At 53.4% G+C, this 17,075-nt stretch overlaps 1 protein-coding gene across 1 annotated transcript in view; it reads right to left on the bottom strand.

The window, feature by feature from the left end:
• The window catches only part of RNF123 (ring finger protein 123), a 136,674-nt gene extending 121,364 nt beyond the window's left edge, over window positions 1–15,310 (bottom strand). Inside the window, 3 exon segments of the mRNA XM_065408775.1 lie at window positions 685–769; window positions 1,617–1,734; window positions 15,273–15,310. Coding sequence (XP_065264847.1) covers window positions 685–769; window positions 1,617–1,698 — 167 coding nt within the window. The 5' untranslated portion in view covers window positions 1,699–1,734; window positions 15,273–15,310.
• Between the last annotated feature and the right edge of the window lie 1,765 nt (window positions 15,311–17,075).

The raw sequence follows: 17,075 nt of genomic DNA, 5'->3' as shown, positions 1-17,075 counted from the left end.
TCCCTTCTCTTCATGTGCCAATATATATTTATGCCTGTATCTGTAATTTTCACTCCATGCATCTGAAGAAGTGGGTTTTTTACCCACGAAAGCTTATGCCCAAATAAGTCTGTTAGTCTTTAAGGTGCCACCAGACTCCTCGTTGTTTTAGTAATAAAGAGGTCACCATACAGTGCTCCCAAGACTGAGACAACAGAAGGAATATTACTGTCATAGGAAGTGTCTCTGTATTACACATGACAATAGTAGCATTGTGTCTAGTTTACAGGGCACTGACTGCCCAATTTTCACAAATGCTTACACAACATTTCTGCAGCACTTGTCACTGCATAAGCAAACTGGGCAAGCGTGTGCATGATTGATCAGGTAGATGCATAGCTGGCCCTAAGTACATGCAATCACTACATTTACTGTACATCTCCAAGCAACTTAGGCCTGCAATTACATGTGCACAATTCTATAAGTCAGGCACTGGAAGTCTAATTGTGAGAAGCCATTAAAGAAGAGACTTCTGTAATACAATGCACTTCCACTGGCTTGTTTTTCCCTAATGCCAGCATCACAGAGAGGCTTTGTTACTGACTGACTCTGGAAAGGATCTCCCAGTCCGACATGTCATGACGTGTCCGGAGGAAGGCAAGTGCAGCTTCACTCGCCATGTAAGAGTTAGAAGGCAACCAGTACCTGTAAGCAGCTGCAGGCTGGATCCCATCAGCACTGGGGAAGATGCGGTGCAGATAGTCATTCAGCAGCTTGCTGTTCACTATCCCTGTAGTGAACAGCAAAAGAAAGATAAGCAATGGGAAGTCAGGAAGAACACCCCAGAAATATCAACTGCACCTCCTTTGCTATGGTACATTCACAGCCCAGCTTGTCGCACATTAACTTGCCATACAGACAAGCCCTTACACTCTACTTCACCCAAAGGAAAATCATCTGCACAACATTGGCACAGCTTCTTACTTCAAGGCCTCTGATGCTGCACCCAGAAACAATGGACTTATAAATGGGAAGATGAGTTCCTGGTGGACATTTAAGCTGCCCAGAAAGGGGTTCAGATGAAAACTATAATCCCCTGCAGCCTCGAAGTACTGCACAAGCAGCTCCCCAAGTCAGAAGGGGTGAAGACAAGGAGTCTGAGGCATCACGTTTTTGCCTCAGGTAGAGGAGCTGCGTGCAGAGGAAAACCACTATGGCAAGGGAGTCTTGGACACAGACAAGAGGGAGAAGCTCTTAGAGCAATGAAAAGGGCCCCCACCCCAGGAGAAACAAAACCCCTCTGGGCTCTTAGGAAGGGTTTGGGTCTTGTCTGCCCTGGAATTTTGCCCAACTGCAGCCCCCAGTGCAGCTGCACTGGGGCAACAAGTAAGTTCACTGCCATTGGCACCAGGACAGCTTGTCCCTGCCCAAAAGTGGGGTAAGATGCCCCAGTGCAAATTGCAGCTACTCTTGTCACACTGGGGAGGTGGCAGTGGTACAGCAGCACTAAAGGGTGGAAGTGGGGAAAATCCTCAGTGTCAACTAGAAACTGCTAACTGGCTTTTGCGAAGAACTCAGCCTAGGAAACAGGAGTGCCAGCCTACCCCCACATCTACACACTATGCAAGGGCACGTACCTGTGACCTTGGGCTTCTCAGATTCAATGCTCAGCCTGTAGTTCTTCCGGGAAAAGGCAGTCCCAGCACCTCTCGACGTCATTCTTCACGGCTGTGTGAACCACCACAGAGGCCGAAGCTGAAACAGGAAGGCACACCAGTCTGTCATTAGGAGCAAGGAGACTTGTTGGTGAGAAAGGTCCCTTAGCTCTTGCCCATCATTATGAATCAGAGGCAAGTACAGACTGTCACTTAGGTTTCCCTGGCTTTAGAAGTGCCCAACATGGCACTAAACGTGTACATGATGATGTCAGTCAATTAACAGGGTCCCTGCCCGAAGAGCTTGCCATCCAACCAGGGACGTTAACTGGAGTAGGCTGCCAGCCCCACCCTCAGTCTCACCTGAGGCCTGGGGGAGTGGGAGACAAGGCAATCATAACACATTGTAATTCAGCCATACCCAACACCTGACCCAGGTCATGCGACTCAGCGCCTGCATGCACCAGATAGTGCCCTCGACCCCCATGGGCTCTACAGCCACCAAAGAGCTTAGGCTGCCCCACACTAGAACCACTGCACAGAAACTGGGCAGCAGCAGTACAGAAGTGCCCAGCATAGACACGCCTCATTAGAGAAGGGGCTCAGGGACAGCCATGTGGAACAAATACCAACCTAGCAGTTCCCACACTCATCCTGACAATACCCCACATGCCCGCAGAGATAGAAATAGACTGACACCTCATTCTTCTGTTTGACAGGTTGTACAAGAGGGATGGCGGAAGGCAGAGAGAGGCCTGAACCAGACAAAAGCAGAACCACATTGCTTACAAAGCAGAGGAGCCACAGAGCACCAAGGGGTTTTTACAGGGACAGCAACTAATTTGGCTGGAAGTGAATGAGCTACTGGTGAAGCAGTTTTCAAGGTGAAAACCTAGCATAACCTGAATATTTCTGATTGAGTTCTAGTAATAGTGGGAACAGAGTACTACCTCGGAGCTACCCCCAGGTACCCAAGTTCTCACCCTGAGCAGATCACCGGCAGAAAGCACGGTTCTCTAGACATCACCCATGTTGTTTAAAGGCTGCTGCCAAGGACAGCAGATGTGTCAGTTGCCAGCTGTGTTCTGGCTCACAAGTGCTGTGCATCTACTGTTTGTGAGCAAGCACTCTATTGAAAATCACTACAATCCTCCCACAAGTCCTTTGGAGAACAGCTGTCTGATCAACTTCAGTGTGTTCCCTGCTCTGAAGAAAAGGAGCAGACAGGAAGCAGGCAGTGCAAAGCAAGTGCCTGCACCCAGTGGAAACAGCACCAAGCAAAGTGCGGGTGGAGACTAGGGCAGCTCAGAGGAAAAATTGAGACCCAAGCCAACAATTTAAGTACCGCAGGAAGCCCATTGGTGGGAGGTTAAGTTGGGACTGCTAGGCCAACAGGCAGCAAAGGAAGAAACAAGGGACTGTAGAGAGAAAACAGGATTTCTTCCAATTCCACCAGAGCAATGGAGCAATCCCTACTGCACAGTTGCCCTGGACTGTAGTGATGGTGGGGCACTCTCTCACCTCTCCAGTGGAGTGTAATGAAAAACAAAATTATGGGAACAACTCAAAGTTAGGATGTACTAAACCCCCAGAATAGCTTTCATCTGAGAGCCGGACAAGAACCCAACAATGAAAGCAACACACCACACAGAATTCACAATGATCTTGACAATCTGGAGAAAGTCTGAATTAAACAGATTGAAATTCAATTAGGACAAACGCAAGATATTCCACTTCAGAAGGAATAATCAACTGTGCAAATACAAAATGGTAAATGACTGCCTAGGAAGAAGTACTGCAGAGAAGGATGGGGTGGTTATAGTACATCACAGACTAAATAGGAGTCAACAGTGTAATACTGATGCAAAAAATAAATAAATAATCATTCTGGGATGTTGTGAGGATGTGAGAATTTTCTGTAATTTTTATGAACCTTTGTGTGCCTCAGTTTCTCCTGTACATAGTAGTGATACCCAGTGGGTGGGAAAGGACTGTTCGCTCTCAAGGCAGGCTAAGTGACTCAGGTACAGTATGAATGCTGCCTACCTGTCAGACTAAATGAGTCATTGGGAAAAGCCTGGCCAAGAAAACAATAGCAAACCAGTCACCAGGACATCAACGTCTAGTAACCAACAACCCAGAGGGAGATAGATTTCCCCACCTCTCAGTAGGAAAACTGAGTAACATCCCCCAGCTTGAGAACAAAGGCCGGGAGATGTGAGGTGGCGGGGAATAGGACCTGGCTGCTGGAAGAAGTTGGGACTCTCACCTGGGAACTGACCAAGGAGGTCAGACAGAGAGAGAGAGACAGCTTGTCTGGGCTCTGACTAATCAGAATGGACTTGGGCTATGCTTTAACTTTCAGTTCTCTGGGCTACTCTAAGGACTTCCTAAGCTGAGTTCCAGTTGACTAATAAACCTGACTGTTTTGACAATGGTGTTGAAGTATCACTGCAAATGTTTGGAGAGGCACATTAATCCCTAAAGAATGTACAAGTCTATCGGGGTCCATCTAGCTTTAACAGAGCTCACGGGGTGAGGCAGGAGTGCTGGAGCACCAGAAGTTCAGTCTAAAGAGTCTAATCCTGTGCAGGATGGGTGAGGCCCTAGGGGGTCCAGCACACTGAAGAGGTTCCTCCTAGAGCACGGGTGGGCAAATGTTGACCCAAGGGCCACATCTGGGAATAGAAATTGTATGGCGGGCCATGAATGCTCAGAAAATTGGGGTTGAAGTGCGGGAGGGGGTGCGGGCTCTAGTTGGGGGTGCAGGCTCTGGGTGGGGCCAGAAATGAGGACTTCAGAATGCGGGAGGGGGCTCTGAGCTGGAGAGTGGGGTGCAGGGGGGCAGGGAGAGTTCCAGCTCGGGGTGTGGGCTCTGGGGTGGGGCTGGGGATGAGGAGTTTGGGGTGTAGGAGGGTGCTCTGGGCTGGGATTGAGGGGTTCGGAGGGCGGGAGGGGGATCAGAGCTGGGGCAGGAGGTTGGGGTGCAGGCTCCAGCTGGGGTTGTGGGCTCTGGGGTGGGGCTGGGGATGAGGAGTTTGGGTTGCAGGAGGGTGCTCCGGGCTGGGATCAAAGGTTCAGAGAGTAGGAAGGGGATCGGGGACAGGGCAGGGGGTTGGGGCATTGGGAGAGGCTCAGGGGTGCAGGCTCCGGGCGGCGCTTACCTCAAGCAGCTCCCGGAAGCAGCAGCATATCCCTTCTCCGACTCCTACACGAAGGCGCGGTCAGACGGCTCTGCACACCGCCCCGCAAGCACCACCCCTGCAGCTCCCATTGGAGCACTGGAGCAGGGCCATGCTGCAGCTTCCAGGAGCCACGTGGAGCGTCCCCCAACCCTGTGCCCCAGCTGAAGCACCAGAGTGGGGCCATGCAGCTGCTTCCGGGAGCCACGTGGAGCGGCCCCTGACCCTGCTCCCCGGTTGGAGCGCCGGAGGGGGGCCATGCTCTGGCTTCGGGGAGCCACGCTCTGGCTTCGGGGAGCCACGCTCTGGCTTCGGGGAGCCACGTGGCGTGGCCCCCGACCCTGCTCCCTGGCTGAAGCACTGGAGGGGGGCCATGCCACAGCTTCCCAGAGCCACGTGGAGTGGCCCCCAACTCCTCGGCTGGAGTGCCAAGTGGGGCAAGCCCCAGACCCCACTCCCCAGTGGGAGCTCGAGGGCCAGCTTAAAATGGCTGGCGGACCGTAGTTTGCCCACCCCTGTCCTACAGGGTGTCCCAAAACTAGGGCATAGCACCAATCCTGTGGATCAGTGACAGCTGTATTAGTAGGAGTGTTGTAAACAAAACACAAGAAATAATTCTTCCACTCCACTCAGAGCTGATAAGGCCTCAACTGTAATATTGTGTCCAGTTCTGGGCACGACACTTCAAGGAAGATGTGGACAAATTGGAGAAAGCCCAGAGGAAAGCACCAATAATGATCAACGGTCTAGAAAACATGACCTATGAAGAGAGATTGAAAAAACTGGGTTTGTTTAGTCTGGAGAAGAGAAGACTGAGCGAGAACATAACAGTCTTCAAGTACATAAAAGGTTGTCATTAAAAGGAGAGTGATAATTTGTTCTCCTTAGCCACTGAGGATAGGGAAAGAAGCAATGGGCTTAAATTGCAACAAGGGAGGTTTAGGTTGGACATTAGGAAAAACTTCCTGTCAGGGTAGTTCAACACTGGAACAAATTGCCTAGGGAGGTTGTGGAATATCTGTCAGTGGGTTTTTTTAAGAAGAGGTTAGACATCTGTCAGGGATGGTCCAGAAGATAATACTGAGCCCTGCCTCAGTGCAGGGGACTGGACTAGACATATCAAGATCCCTTCCAGTTCCACAGTTCTATGTTTTACCCTTAAAGCTAGTTGCTATGCTGCATGTGCAGTTTTAAAAGTTGTTTGGGAACGGTCAACAAGCATGACACTTTACTTTAGCTTCAGAAAAAATAGCTGTGAAAACGAGGTGAGGGCAGGTTAATACAACACCTTGAGGTGTATTATGAGATAGGGAACTCAGTTTACCCTTCTGTCACGGAGTAAGGGGGAGTCAGGGCCCCGCACCCCTCTTCCTGAGATCGACTGTGACTCTCAACCAGCCAGTAAAACAGAAGGTTTATTAGGAGACAGGAATACAGTCTCAAGCAGAGCGTGTAGGTACGACCAGAACCCCTCAATTAGGCCCTTCTGGGAGGTTCAGGGAGCTTAGACCCCAGCTTGGGGTTCCCTGCGTTGCACCACCCAGCCTAGCCCTCCGAAGACCAAACTCCTTTCTTCCCTAGCAGCCCCTCCCTCCTTTGTTCAGTCTCCCAGGCAGAAGGTGTTACTTCTCCCAACCCCCCTCCTGGCTCAGGTTACAGCTCAGGTAGCTTCCTTCAAGGGAAGTCCCCCATCCCCAATGCAACCCCCCTGCAACATTCCCAGGTCAAATCTGCCCCACTCCCTGCTCCGTCACATCTCTCCCCCCTTCGAGACTGAACTGAGCGGGGTCACTCTGCCCAGTGACCTGGGGAAGTTCAGGGCCCCCTCTCCGGGACAACGCATCCGCTATTAGGTTGGCACTTCCCTTCACATGGACCACGTCCATGTCATAATCCTGCAGGAGCAGGCTCCACCTCAGGAGCTTGGCGTTGGCTCCTTTCATCTGGTGCAGCCAGGTCAGGGGAGAGTGGTCGGTGTGCACGGTGAAGTGTCGCCCAAAGAGATATGGCTCTAGCTTCTTGAGGGCCCACACCATGGCCAGGCATTCCTTCTCGATAGCCGCGTAGTTCTGCTCCCGAGGTAGCAACTTCTTGCTCAGGTACACGATGGGGTGTCTCTCCCCCTTTTCATCCTCCTGCATTAACACCGCCCCCAGCCCCGTGTCTGAGGCATCGGTGAACACCATAAAGGGCTTGTCAAAGTCGGGGTTTGCTAGAACTGGGCCACTGACCAGAGCCTCCTTCAGCTCCTGGAGAGCCCCCTGGCACTCCTCGGTCCAGACCACCTTGTCTGGCTTCCCCTTCTTGCACAGCTCAGTGATGGGGGCGGCTATGGAGCTAAAGTGGGGCACGAACCTTCGATAGTACCCCGCCATCCCAATAAAGGCTTGGACCTGCTTTTTGGTTTGCGGGGCGGGCCAGTCTCTGATCACCTCCACTTTGGCTGGTTCTGGCTTTAGGCAGCCGCTCCCCACCCGGTGGCCTAGGTAGGATACCTCAGCCATCCCCACCTTGCACTTCTCCGGTTTTACGGTCAGCCCAGCCTCCTGGAGTCGGTCCAGCACTTGTCTAACCTGGGACACATGGTCCTCCCAGGTCTGGCTAAAGACACAGATGTCGTCAATATACGCCACGGCAAAACTCTCCATCCCCCTCAGCAGCTGATCCACCAGGCGCTGGAAGGTGGCCGGCGCTCCCTTGAGGCCGAAAGGCAGGGTCAGGAACTCATAGAGCCCCAGAGGGGTGATAAAGGCCGATTTCAGCCTGGCATCGGCCTCCAGCGGCACTTGCCAGTAGCCCTTTGTAAGATCCATGGTGGTAAGGTACCGAGCACCTCCCAGCTTGTCTAGGAGCTAGTCAGGCCTGGGCATGGGGTAGGCATCGGCTACAGTGATGGCACTGAGCTTGCGATAGTCCACACAGAACCGGATCGACCCGTCCTTTTTGGGGACCAGCACCACCGGCGAGGCCCAAGGGCTGGAAGACGGCTGGATCACCCCCAAAGCCAGCATGTCATTGACCTCTCTTTCCAGGTCCTGAGCAGTTTTCCCTGTGACCCGGAAGGGGGGGCATTTTATAGGCGGGTGCGATCCTGTCTGCACCCGGTGGACAGTCAGATTAGTGCGTCCAGGCTGGTTGGAAAACAGCTGTTGGTACAGATGCAGCACCCCTCTGATCTCAGCTTGCTGGGCCGGGGTCAGCTGCTCAGAGAGGGGAATTGCTTCCAGGGGGGAACCAGCTCTTGTCCCAGGGAATAGATCTACCAAAGGGTCATCTCCCTGCCCCTCCCAGTGTCCACACACAGCCAACACCACATTCCCCCTGTCGTAATATGGCTTCATCATATTCACATGGTACACCCGGTGGTGGTGTGCCCGGTTCGACAGCTCCACCACATAGTTTACCTCGTTTAGTTGCTTGACGACCTTGAAGGGCCCTTCCCAGGCGGCCTGGAGTTTGTTTTTCCTCACGGGGATGAGGACCATCACCTGGTCCCCAGTGGCGAAGGCGCGGGCCCGTGCTGTGCGGTCATACCAGACCTTCTGCTTCCTCTGGGCTCTGGCCAGATTCTCCCTGGCCAGGCCCATGAGCTCGGCAAATCGTTCCCGGAAGGTCAGGACATACTCCACCACCGACTCTCCATCAGAAGTGGCCTTCCCCTCCCATTCGGCTCTCATCAGGTCCAGGGGCCCCCTTACCCGCCTTCCATATAACAGTTCGAAAGGTGAAAACCCGGTAGACTCCTGGGGTACCTCCCGGTACGCGAACAGCAGGTGAGGTAAATACTTGTCCCAGTCCTGCGGGTGCTGATTCATAAATGTTTTCAGCATCATTTTTAGCGTCCCATTGAACCTCTCCACCAGCCCGTTGGATTGGGGGTGATACGCCGAGGCCCAGTTGTGCCGAACCCCACATTTCTCCCACAAGCACCGGAGTAGGGCCGACATGAAGTTGGACCCTTGGTCCGTCAGGACTTCCTTGGGGAACCCCACTCGGCTGAAAATGGTCAGCAGCGCATCTGCCACAGTGTCTGCCTCGATGGACGATAAGGGCACTGCCTCGGGGTAGCGGGTGGCGAAATCTACCACCACCAGAATGTATTTCTTCCCTGACCGGGTCGTCTTGCTGAGAGGTCCCACTATGTCCATGGCCACCTTCTGGAAAGGCTCCTCTATGATGGGCAAAGGTCTCAATGCCGCTTTCCCCTTGTCCCGGGCCTTCCCCACCCTCTGACAGGGGTCACAGGATCGGCAGTACTGTCGGACGTTGGTAAAGACCCCAGGCCAGTAAAAGTTCTGTAGCAGCCTCTGCCTGGTGCGCCGGATCCCCTGGTGCCCTGCGAGAGGGATGTCATGGGCCAGGTGCAGTAGCTTGTGGCGAAACTTCTGGGGAACAACCAGCTGCCTCCTGACCCCCCAGGACTCCACTTCCCCTGGGGGAGCCCACTCTCGGTATAGGAATCCCTTCTCCCACAGGAACCTCTCCTTGCAACCTCTCATCATGGTCTGTACCACACTGAGGTCAGCCAGGTCCCTTAGCTTCCGCAGGGAGGGGTCCTTCTGCAACTCGGCCTGGAACTCGGCAGCTGGGGAAGGGACGGGAACCTGCTCCCTCTTGTCGGCTGGGTCAGAAGCCACAGCCACCCCGAGCCTTGTCCTTGGGTGTTCCCTCCCCACCAGGGTAGGGTTCTGTGCCTCCGATGTGACATCCTTCCCAAGGTCAGGGCGTAGTGCCCCTCGCCGGCTCTGGCTACGGGTCACGACTAAGGCGGTCTGGGGGTTGCTTGGCCAGTCCTCTAGGTCCCCCCCATCAACACCTCAGTGGGCAAATGGTGGTGCACTCCCACGTCCTTGGGGCCCTCCTTGGCCCCCCATTTCAGGTGTACCCTCGCCACGGGAACCTTGAATGGGGTCCCGCCCACCCCTGTCAGGGTCAGGAAGGCGTTGGGCACCACCCGATCTGGGGCCACCACCTCGGGCCGGGCCAGTGTCACCTCTGCGCCTGTGTCCCAGTATCCATAAACTTCCTTCCCATCCACCTCCAGGGGGACAAGGCACTCGCTCCGCAGGGGCAGCCCCGCGCCCACCCTGTAAACGGAGAACTTTGAGTCCGGAGCATCCGGCCCCCCAGAGAAGCTGGCCTGAGGCCCTTCTCTCTCTTGAGCAGTTGATAAGCTGCCAGCCCCCCTTGCCTGGAAAGCCGTCCCCCCGTCCGTCTGGGCCTCTACCAAGTTAATCCGGTGTGGGTTCGGTCTGCTCAGTCTGTCCTTGAGCTTGGGGCACTTGGCCCGAATGTGGCCTCTTCGGCCGCAGTAATAGCAGCTCATGTCCCGTGGGTCCCCTCGAGCCGGTCGGTTGTCCCTGACGCTGGGCATTCCTTTTGGAAGGGGGTTCCCCATATTCCCCCTTTGGGAGGTACCCGGGTGACTCTCTCTCTGCATCGCGGCGGGCCTGCTCCTTTGGGACTCCTCCCTGCCAGCCCCTGACCGGCTCTTCACAAACTCATCGGCCAGCCGGCCTGCATGTCGCGGGTTCTCTGGTTTTTTGTCCCTCAACCACAGCCTCAGGTCGGATGGGCACCGCTCATACAGTTGCTCCAGTACCAGCAGTTTAACCAGGTCCTCCTTTGTCTGGGCCCCAGCAGCCCACTTGCTGGCATATCCTTCCATGCGGACGGCTAGTTGCAGATATGAGATCTCCGGGGTTTTATCCTGACTCCGGAACCTTTCCCGGTACATCTCAGAAGTCAGCCCAAACTCACGTAGCAGGGCCTTTTTGAATAGTTCATAGTCCCCTTTTTCCGCCTCTTCCAGTTGGCGGTACAAGGCCAAGGCTTTGGGGTCCAGTAAGGGGGTGAGAACCCGGAGTTTGTCTGCAGGATCAACCTGGTGCAGCTCGCAGGCCGTCTCAAAGGCATCCAGGAAGTCATCCATGTCCTCCCCCTCCTTACGTGGGGCCAGGATGCACTTATCAAAGCTTCGTGCAGTCCTGGGTCCCCCCTCACTCACCGCAGCCGGGGGCTCGCGGCCCTTCAGCCTCGCCAGTTCCAGTTCATGATGCCTCAGCCTCTCTCTCTCTTCATGCTGCCTTTGTCTCTCATTCTCCTCCCGTTCATGCTGCCTCAGTTTCTCTTCATGCTGTCTCTGGTGTTCACGATCCTCCAGCTCTCTCAGTTTTAGCTCTATCTCCCATTCCAGCCCATTCCGCTCCACGGATGCTGCGCGTGGCCGGGAGGATCCCCTGCTGGCCGGCGAGCGTTGCCGGGAGGATCCCCTGCTGGCCGGGGGGGTCCCTGCGCCCTCGGTATTTGCTGGGCTCCTCCCCACCCTTCCCCTAGGTGTAGGAAGGAGGGGTCTCGGGAAGCCCTCAGCAGCCGGCTGACCACTCCCAGCTGGGACAGACACTGGGGCCTGCGCTGCATCTGTCAGGCTGCTTCCCTCAGAGACAGGGATCAGTTTATTCGCGCGATCTCCCTTCTCCAGCTGGGCAATGAGCTGTTCTTTGGTGAGCTTCCCAATGCGCAGCCCCCTCTGCTTGCACAGCTCCACCAGGTCGCTCTTAAGCCGCTTGGCATACATCTTCCTGCTGGCCACTCACAGGCCTGTGTGCCCACCGCTCCCCACAGTTTCCAGGGAGACCCCTAGTGTGCCAGCCCTTCTCGAGGTCACCACCTCTCTCCCAGGGTCGAGCTGCAGACTCCTCCGCCCCTGGGACCACTCGCTGCGATCCCCCGGGGGACCCTGTTACTGCAAAAGTCCTTCTCGCTGGTCACACACTCCCAGGGGTGATAACCGTCTCTCTCTGACTCCTCAGCACGCCTGGTCCCCGTCAATCCCCCTTCGTTTTACTTCTCCCCAGTCACTTACTGCAGGAAGCGCTGTCCACGGGGTGCAGTAGATCCCACCGCTGCCACCAGTTGTCACGGAGTAAGGGGGAGTCAGGGCCCCGCACCCCTCTTCCTGAGATCGACTGTGACTCTCAACCAGCCAGTAAAACAGAAGGTTTATTAGGAGACAGGAATACAGTCTCAAGCAGAGCGTGTAGGTACGACCAGAACCCCTCAATTAGGCCCTTCTGGGAGGTTCAGGGAGCTTAGACCCCAGCTTGGGGTTCCCTGCGTTGCACCACCCAGCCTAGCCCTCCGAAGACCAAACTCCTTTCTTCCCTAGCAGCCCCTCCCTCCTTTGTTCAGTCTCCCAGGCAGAAGGTGTTACTTCTCCCAACCCCCCTCCTGGCTCAGGTTACAGCTCAGGTAGCTTCCTTCAAGGGAAGTCCCCCATCCCCAATGCAACCCCCCTGCAACATTCCCAGGTCAAATCTGCCCCACTCCCTGCTCCGTCACACCTTCTCAAAACTGTACTTATTTTAACCTGCCAGAACACTTTAAAACAGCTAAAAAAAACCAGCAGAACAGGCACCAATGTATAGCACTTTGGATTTTCTAAAGAATTTTGACAGAGTCCCCAACAAGTGTTAAGGAAAAATGATAGCAACAGTGTGAAAGGTGAAGCGCTGCCACTGCAATTAATTTAACAACTGCTTAATGCAAAAGGAAGCAAGGCACAGGGATAGAGGGCCAATTCTCAGTATGGAAAGACTAGAAGCTGGGTACTTATGGATTAGTGCTAGAGCTGGTGAGGTCCAAGATATTTGATAACTATCTGGGAGAGGAGATGGAGTGGTTTGTAGCAATCTACCAAAGGCACATGTTGACTTTGGTTAGCATATACTAGAAAAAACAGTGAGGAGTGCCACAAAGGCCAAACAGAAGTAGCAGCACAAGAGAAGAAGTTGTTCAGCGAAGGCATGTAAAAGGTCATAATGCACATAGGAAACAAACAAGTTCTGTAAAATCTGTAAATTCTCAGGAAAGAAATCGGTGACTAGTGGAGACATCTGTTCAGTACACAACAGCATTCACAAGACAGTAAATTTTTAGGCTGTTTTACGAGATAAAGTATAATGATGCCCACACAAGTGTGTCCTTACCACAGCCTCTCTCACTACTATACCCCCCTCTTCTAGTGACCTCCAGCATGTGAGGAATGATCCACTTGTCTTACCTCTATTTTGTCCCTCACTTCATGAGGCCAGTTTCATCAACTAGATGATCAGAGCAGGCAGTTCTGAGATCAGCCCACTTTACTGCCCCTATTGCCACTATAATAGCCATAAACAAAAGCTTGTGCTTAAAAGGGACTAAGACTCGGTACACATGATATCCCCTCTACTGCAAACCCTAAAAAGCAAGTTATGGAACAGCTCTTATCTGGACCAAACTACCCATGTAGCACCACTTCCAGAGAAAGCAATAGGCTCCACACCATGCTGAACCTCCTACTGACTCCAAATAAGAAAACACGCTACACAGCACACTCACCTCCCTCACAGGTTACAAGAAAGCCTGGACTACACACTCAGCAACAGCAGCAAACATTCAGGGTTGCCATACTATGCATTCTGTATTTATGGGGAATGGGAAGGCTGCAATTAAGGTTTTGCTCAATACTATTAGGGCGTCTTATGGGCCACAGGAGGACAGCATTCCTTTTTTCCAGTGCCCTCTTAAAACATGTTTATCTTTTCATACAGTAAGAAAATAGTCTTAAAACCAGATGTTATAGTGAAAAGCCATTCTAATCTACGTTCTAGTGGCTTGCTCCAAAACTGCCAGAGGCTTTAGGGAAATGGAGGCCACTTCTCTTGACAACAGCCTGTAGCTTCAGTCCTCTTGGAAACAAAGGCCCCCACACCAGTTAAATTGCAACCATTTTTACTAAGAGTATAAGTAATTTCTGTCCATTGTAAGTTATATGAACTGACAGCCATTTCAAGGAAAGGAAAATTGTAATATAACGGGCAAGACAGAAAGACAAACTTTGCTTACCTTACAACCCAATCTTTTAAGCGTATGTCTACATTATAAGCACTACACTGGCACAGCTGCTATGCCGCTGTAGCTCTGTAGTGTAGACACTTATTACAGTGACTAAAGGGGTTTTTCCTGTCCTTGTAGTACAGTTTCTCTCAACCTGGGGATTGCAGGACAGTTTTAGAGGGGTCACAAGCAAGGCCGGAGTAAGACTTGCAGGGGACCAGGGCAGAAACTAAAGAGTGGGACCCCACAGAAGGCACGTGCAATGGTCTCTGGGAGCAGAGCCAGCACTGGACGGGAAGCATTGACACTGACCCACGGGCTAGGTGGCCCACACCAAAGCCTGAGCCCCACCTGGGGCTGAAGCATGTAACTTAGCTTTATGGGGCCCCATGTGGCACGGGGCCCTGCTTGCCAGCCCTAAGTATTAATCATAATTTACTTAATGATATTTAAGGGCAAGGGTCACAATTTGGGGGGGGGGCAGGGTGACCAGCACAAAAAGGTTGAGAAACACTGCTGTAGCAGATCCACCCGTGGAGAGGTGTTCACCCATTGACCTGGCTGCGACCACAGTGGTTAGGTCAACCTAAGTGCCAGCGCGAAATTTTTCACAGCCCTGAGCCATGTAGCTAGTTTGACGTAAATTTTAGGTGTAGACCAGGCCTCAGCATACATTTGAGGAATGCTGGCAACAAGCTTCAACTATACAGAAAGCCAGCCCTTTGTTAGCAAGAAAGAGAGGAACAACAGGTCAAATGCTGGAGAAAGTTCTTAAAAAGCCCACTTTTAATTAATTTTCACAAATAAACTCAGATTTAGTTAATCTGTCAGAAAATTCATGTTTTACCTAAAGATCATTGCTACACACTGGGGGAATATACAACACACTTTTCATGCAGAACAAAGTGAATGAATGCCTGAAGTGAAAGGGGGAACCCCAGAGGTGCTACCACATGCATACTAGAGCCATCTCTTTGGGCCTGCAGCACAGCAACGCTGACTGCAGAAGATGGACTTGGGCTCCAACGCCCACAGGCTGCTTGCACTAGTTGCTGATACATCTGTCCTAGGACCCAGGCAAGCAGCCCTACACCCAGCACAGCGGGCACTTAGTCCCCATCACCCTGAATAATCTACCACCGTTCTCCTGCTCCCAGCAGGCACAGGCTCCCTGCTGAACTACCCTAGGCTTCAGCTGGGTGCAAAGTTAACTCACCTGTCTCACTGCTTTTATTGTGAGGGAGCCCATGGGCTTTTAGTCTAGGAACACCCACTTCCCATCAGGGCCCCTGCTCCCCCCCCACCACCAGCCCCCGACCGACCGACCCACCCACTCCCGCCCAGGCCCCCCCAGCTCCAACCCCCGACACGCCCACTCCCGCCCAAGGACACCACACACACACCCACCAGCCCCTAATCCATCCACTCCCGCCCAGGACCCCTTCCCCTCAGTTCCAGCCCCCGACCGTCCGCTCCCGCCCAGGGACAGCCTCCCAGCCCCCGACACACCCAGGGGCTACAGCGCCCACAGCCCAGGGCGCTCGGGAGCCGGGCTCGGGCCAGGCCCGCGGACACTCACCCGCCCGCGCCCCTCAGTCACAACAACCACCCGGCTACGGACGGAGCCCCGGCAGGGACACTGCGGCCGGGGCGGGGCCGCGCCACAGGCCCCGCCTCTCCGCGCGGACAGCCTGATTGGCGGAACCGGCAGCTCCCCGTGGGCGGAGCGCTGGGCTGGACTGGCGGCGCAGCGCCCCCTGCTGGGGGAGAGCGCCGGCTCAGCCTTAGCGCCTGGTGTCTCGCGCGTGCACGGGAGCTGCGGGATCTCGGCTTCTCCGTGCCGTGCTGAACCTGGAGGGGCCCCGGTCGGTGCTGCACGGAGCGGCCCTGCAGCAGGCCCGGAGCCGAGTCCGGGTCCGTTGGGGGGCGCGCTGTCAGATCTGGGGGCCAGGGATGTGGAGATTGCGGGCTCCCTCATCTGCATATTATGTTAGCTTATCTATATAAAATACAGCCAGCCTTCCCAGGCTCCACCAATATTTAGGAACATGGGCCTAGCTCCACCAATGTTTGGGCTTATATTTAATCAGAGCCATCCCGTCCAGAGGACAGACTGGGCACGTGGGGTCCAGGGCAGCCTGGGGGGCTAGCAGGGGGCCTGGCGACAGCAGCAGCGAGCCACCTGGCCCCGCCCCTGCCCCCAAGCCCTTGGTCCCCTTCTTTCCTGCTTCTGCCTCTTCCCCCAAGTAACGCTGGGAGCCAGCAGGGTGGGCTGGGGCCAGGTCGCTTGCTGCTGCCAGCGCCAGGCCCCCCTGCTAACCCTTCCAGGCCACCCTGGACCCCACACACCCCTGAAACACAGGGGCCCCCAAAGCAATTGTCAACATGGTTTCTGTAAAGGGGAATCATGTCTTACTAATCTATTAGAGTTCTTTGAAGGGGTCAACAAACATGTGGACAAGGGGGATCCAGTGGACATAGTGTACTTAGATTTCCAGAAAGCCTTTGACAAGGTCCCTCACCAAAGGCTCTTAAGTAAAGTAAGTTGTCATGGGATAAAAGGGAAGGTCCTTTCATGGATTGAGAACTGGTTAAAAGACAGGGAACAAAGGGTAGGAATTAATGGTAAATTCTCAGAATGGAGAGGGGTAACTAGTGGTGTTCCCCAAGGGTCAGTCCTCGGACCAATCCTATTCAACTTATTTATAAATGATCTGGAGAAAGGGGTAAACAGTGAGGTGGCAAAGTTTGCAGATGATACTAAACTGCTCAAGATAGTTAAGACCAAAGCAGACTGTGATGAACTTCAAAAAGATCTCACAAAACTAAGTGATTGGGCAACAAGATGGCAAATGAAATTTAATGTGGATAAATGTAAAGTAATGCACATAGGAAAAAATAACCCCAACTATACATACAATATGATGGGGGCTAATTTAGCTACAACAAGTCAGGAAAAAGATCTTGGAGTCATCGTGGATAGTTCTCTGAAGATGTCCGCGCAGTGTGCAGAGGCGATCAAAAAAGCAAACAGGATGTTAGGGATCATTAAAAAGGGGATAGAGAATAAGACAGAGAATATATTATTGCCCTTATATAAATCGATGGTACGCCCACATCTCGAATACTGCGTACAGATGTGGTCTCCTCATCTAAAAAAAGATATACTGGCACTAGAAAAGGTTCAGAAAAGGGCAACTAAAATGATTAGGGGTTTGGAACGGGTCCCATATGAGGAGAGATTAAAGAGGTTAGGACTCTTCAGCTTGGAAAAGAGGAGACTAAGGGGGGATATGATAGAGGTATATAAAATCATGAGTGATGTGGAGAAAGTGGATAAGGAAAAGTTATTTACTTATTCCCATAATACAAGAACTAGGGG

Source organism: Emys orbicularis, chromosome 7 (assembly GCF_028017835.1).
Source record: "Emys orbicularis isolate rEmyOrb1 chromosome 7, rEmyOrb1.hap1, whole genome shotgun sequence".
NCBI lineage: Eukaryota > Metazoa > Chordata > Testudines > Emydidae > Emys > Emys orbicularis.
The sequence above is the reverse complement of the archived record's forward strand: the minus strand, read 5'-3'. Positions and strand labels throughout refer to the sequence as shown.